The 4616-nt window shown below is 43.8% G+C and overlaps 1 protein-coding gene across 1 annotated transcript; it reads right to left on the bottom strand.

Moving 5' to 3' along the window:
* Window positions 1-498: 498 nt before the first annotated feature.
* LOC106987114 (olfactory receptor 10J1-like) lies at window positions 499-3570 on the bottom strand. The gene has a single exon (XM_027048435.2). It carries the CDS (start codon window positions 1563-1565, stop codon window positions 633-635), a length of 933 nt encoding a protein of 310 aa, XP_026904236.1. The 5' UTR covers window positions 1566-3570; the 3' UTR covers window positions 499-632.
* Between the last annotated feature and the right edge of the window lie 1046 nt (window positions 3571-4616).

Below are 4616 nucleotides of genomic sequence, written 5' to 3' on the forward strand. Positions count from 1 at the left end.
GTGGAATGCGGTGGCCGGATGGGTCAGCCTCCTTATGCACATGTGGATATACGAGACTCACCAAGGAGACAGCTCTAGTGCAAGCTTCAGTAGAACCAGAAGAAATCTCATGGGTCTCCAAGACAGGCGAGCATGTTAAGGCAGAGGATATTTCTTCTGGAATGTCACGGTCTGTTACTCTTGTCACTGAGCAGAGGAAAAGTGATGAGAAGTGGGAACGTAGTTTTGACTGTGTTTCCAGCACATCCTGTGCACCAGCCATGCTCTCTTGATGTTCCAGAGCTCAGGATCTGACTGGCATTCAGGCGGCTCTCTCAACCCCTCACTCCAAATAGGTATTATACAGCCCAGTTTCCTTCCATCAGCAAACCGGTAATGATGAGCCACCCTCTACGTTGTCGTTCCCGACCAGCTCTCCACCTTCCGAGCAGTGCCTCTGGAGGTAACCCCCGAGATTAGTAGAAGGCATGGGACCATGATGATGAAAATTAACTTCAAGTCAGGGCAACTCTAGACTCCTCACTGAAGCCACCACCACATCCTGCAACTTTTTCTGGGTAGAGAATAAATCCAATTTTTTTTTTTTGAGATTATGAAATACCCAGAAGACGACAGGCAAACTGCCATAGATCCTAAGCAAGAGGGTTTTTGCGAATAGCACGGTGAAGAGCATCCTTGACCTCCTTGTTCCTCAGGGTATACACCACCGGGTTCAGCAGGGGGGTGATGACGGTGTAGGTCACCGAGATCAGCTGGTCCTGATCCCTGGTGTTCTCCAACTTGGGCTTGAGGTAGGCGACGGAGGCACAGCCGTAGTGGACGACGACCACCGTGAGGTGAGAGGCGCAGGTGGCAAAGGCCTTCTTCCGGCCCCGGGCGGAGGGGATCTTGAGGATGGTGGAGATGATGAGGACGTAGGAGATGAAGACCAGGCCCATGGGGACCACAATAACGAGTGAGCTGATGATAAAATTAATTATGTCATGTAGACTGGTATCAGCACAGGAGAGTTTCATAACTGGGCGGATGTCACAGAAATAGTGGGCCACCTCTCTGTCACAAAAGGGCAGTCTGAATACAGAGGAAATCTGAATTATGGCCACAAACAGCCCAATACTGCAAGCCCCTGATACGAGCAGGGCACACGCCCTCTTGTTCATGATGACCGTGTACCTCAAGGGGTTGCAGATGGCCACGTAGCGGTCGTACCCCATTGCAGTGAGCAGGAAGCAGTTGTTGATGGCCAAGGTGATGAAGAAGAACATCTGGGTGGCACAGCCAGCCAAGGAGATGGGCTGACCCAGGCCTGTGAGGCTGCAAAGCATCCGCGGTACAATGACCAGTGTGTAGACAGTCTCAGAAGTGGAAAGAACACCAAGGAAGAAGTACATGGGGGTGTGCAGGTGACGAGCAAAGCTGGTGACTGTCACAATGATGACATTGCCAGCCAGAGTTAAAAGGTACAAGGTAAGAAATATCACAAAGAGGATGATCTTGTGTTCACGAAAGCTGGAAAAACCCTGGAGAACAAATTCACCCACCGCGGTATGGTTCTCTCTCTTCATCGATGAATGCTGTGTCTAAGGGGTGGAGACTCAGTCAGTCAGACCGGGCCAGCACCCAGCGCCCGCTCAGGACTAGAAGAAGGGGCAACAAGGACCTGCCCCTCAGATGTGCCAGGTTAATGGGGCCTCCTGCGCCTGTAGGTGAGAGGCGGAAAACACCCAGGGCAAGTTTGGAAGAGGTGTCCTAGTTTGGTGTTCGGAGGGAGCTGGAGCTAAAGGAATAGAAAACTCATCAACTTGAGACGAACTTTCTCATGAATTACAACCTCAGATTTTTGTTTACCTGAAACAAATCTGTCAACCTCTTCTACCTCGTTGAAGCCACAATTTCGACCATCTTCTTCAAGGTCTTAGCTTCTGCGTGGCCAAGTGGGACACCGCTCTCTGCTCCGAGGGGTCCGAGCATTTGCTTTGTCCCTGGTGCACTTGTCTGCATCTTTTCACAAATCATTCAACAGCTTCAGACCTGACTGCCTCCCGACAGGAGTTTTCAACCAGACACATTCCCCTGTTTCTTCAGCATGGACGGAGCCAGGCCCTGCCGATGGGTACCCGCCCACTGTAGGTCAGTCGCTACATGTTGTTCCCTAACTGGTTCTCGAGTCCCGTGTGTATTTGCGTGTTTTCCAGCTTGAGCTTGTCTGTGAATTTTCACGGGTAGGCTGACTCATGAGTAGACGCCGAGCCTCTCTTTTCTAATTCCTTCAGAATTATAAACTGGGGACCTTTGAAGACACCAGTTTGCCTTCTCTCCCTATTCCCTATCTGGGGAATTTTAGAGACCAGTATTTTAAAAAAGAGTAGTAAAATGCTAATAATAATAGAAGACAAGAATGGTCCCTTATGGCACTTTCTAGTTTATAAAGAGGTTTTGTATGTATTATTTAATGGCATATCAATCTCATATATTAGATAACTATTATTCCCATTTTGCAGATGGAGCATCTAAGACACTTAGGGTTCAGTGGTTTGCCCCAAATTAGTACATCATAGACCCAATCTTCCCATTTGAAAGACAATGTGATTTGTCCTATCCCACAACTGCCCAAAGTAGCCTCATAGCTACAAAACAGGTGAGAAAGAAGACCGCTTTTTTTTTCCAGATTTCTTATTGGAAAGAGCAAATGCATTTTCCTCACTCTGGGAATGAGTTTGCATGGGGGAGAAAATAGAAAATCTGGAAAACACTGGGAAACTGGAAAAAATTTTAGGATGTTTTCCTTGGTAAGTAAATGGAATATTAGCATATTAGTGACAATGAGTGTCCATTCTCTTTGACTTAATACTTCTACTTCCAATTATTTATTTTAAAGAAATAATCACAGATACGTATCAGGATATATGTATAAGAAGCTTTTAGGAGATTATTTATAATAATATGAAAAACAATACAAATAAATGAAGAATGAATTATATCCATCTGATAGGAATTATGCAACAAATACATGTCTAATAAGTGCACACATAATATACATGTCTATACAATAGATAGATAGAAGAAAGAAAGAAAGAAAGAAAGAAAGAAAGAAAGAAAGAAAGAAAGAAAAAGAGAAATAGGCAGTCCATAATTTTTCAAAAAGAAAAAGAAAAGAAAAAAGAAGGAATAAAGAAAGGAAGCCCATGGAATGGTACACACACCACTAAAAATGGGTTGGAAGTAAATATACCAAAATGCTAAAAATATTTTTTCTGGATAGTAAATGGAGAATCTCAAATTATTTTTTCTTTTTATACTCTCCATTATAATCCAGATTTTCTTCTTAACAGTTTCTCTTCTAAACATACCAAAAAATTTGCTAATTGTTCAATTCTTCTTCCAGGGAGACCCTACAATGAGGTTGTGCAGAAGATTGAGGAGAAAAGGTAAAAGTGGGTTAACAGACCCTAGAGAAGAGAAAGCTGACAGTCTCACATGAGACTAAGTTGGTCTCTGAACAGGCACTTCATAGAAATTTGGGCACCCAACAGCCAGATCCAGAGGAGATTAACTTCATTAAATTTTTTTTTTATTTTTAATTAATTTTTTAAGTACATTTATTTATTTTGAGGCAGAGAGAGAATCCCAAGCAGGCTCCTTGCTGCCAGTGCAGAGCCAGACCCAGGGCTCAAACGCACAAAACCTTGAGATCATGACCTGAGCCGAAACCAAGAGTCACTTAACCGCTTAACCCACTGAGCCACCCAGGTGCCCAACTTCGGTTTTTAAAGAAAGATTGTAGTTGGTAAAAAAAAAAACCTTTTTGGACAGTGCTGGAAGTGAAATGTGGTACATGAGGCCCTCATCTCGGGCACAAAATGTAAGGGAGCACCAAAAATACTCAGCAATCAAGATGAAGATAATTTAAAAAAAAAAAATTTAGCATTTATTTATTTTGAAGCAAGACAGAGAACGAGCGGGGAAGGAGCAGAAAGAGGGAGACACAGAATCTGAAGCAGGCTCCAGGCTCTGAGCTGTCAGCACAGAGCCCGATGCAGGGCTCGAACTCACAAATGGCGAGATCATGACCTGAACCAAAGTCAGACACTTAACTGACTGAGCCACCCAGGCGCCCCAAGATGAAGACAATTTTAATGCAATATTGTTTTAAAAAGCTAATTAAGCAAAAATCCATGATGATCAAAATATTGAAATTTTAAATAAAGGCAGGATCTGGGGTGCCTGGGTGGTGTAGTCAGTTAAGCGTCCAACCCTTGATCTTGGCTCAGGTCCCAATCTTACAGCTTGTGAGTTTGAGCCCTCCATCAGGCTCTGTGCTGATGGCAGGGAACCTGCTTGGGATTCTGCCTCTCCTTCTCTCTGTCCCTCACCCGCTTGTGCTCTCATTCTCAGTCTAAAAATAAATAAACTTAAAAAAATTTTAAAACAGAGAGTAATGTTAAAAAGAAAAAGGCAGGATCAATTCTGACTATCACCACCATGGGATGCAAGCAGCTAAGTAAGGGCAGATTTTGGAATTTCCTTACTACAGATTTTTGAAGAACAGGAAAATATAAAGTATTTGCAAAATATAGGGGAAAGTGGAGAGCAAAGTATGTGTTCATTTTCCTTTG

This window comes from Acinonyx jubatus, chromosome E4 (genome assembly GCF_027475565.1).
Source record: "Acinonyx jubatus isolate Ajub_Pintada_27869175 chromosome E4, VMU_Ajub_asm_v1.0, whole genome shotgun sequence".
Taxonomy (NCBI): domain Eukaryota; kingdom Metazoa; phylum Chordata; class Mammalia; order Carnivora; family Felidae; genus Acinonyx; species Acinonyx jubatus.

Coding starts and splice junctions, on each gene's coding strand:
- LOC106987114 (XM_027048435.2), bottom strand. CDS start 1,565: ATGAAGAGAGAGAACCATACCGCGGTGGGTGAATTTGTTCTCCAGGGT.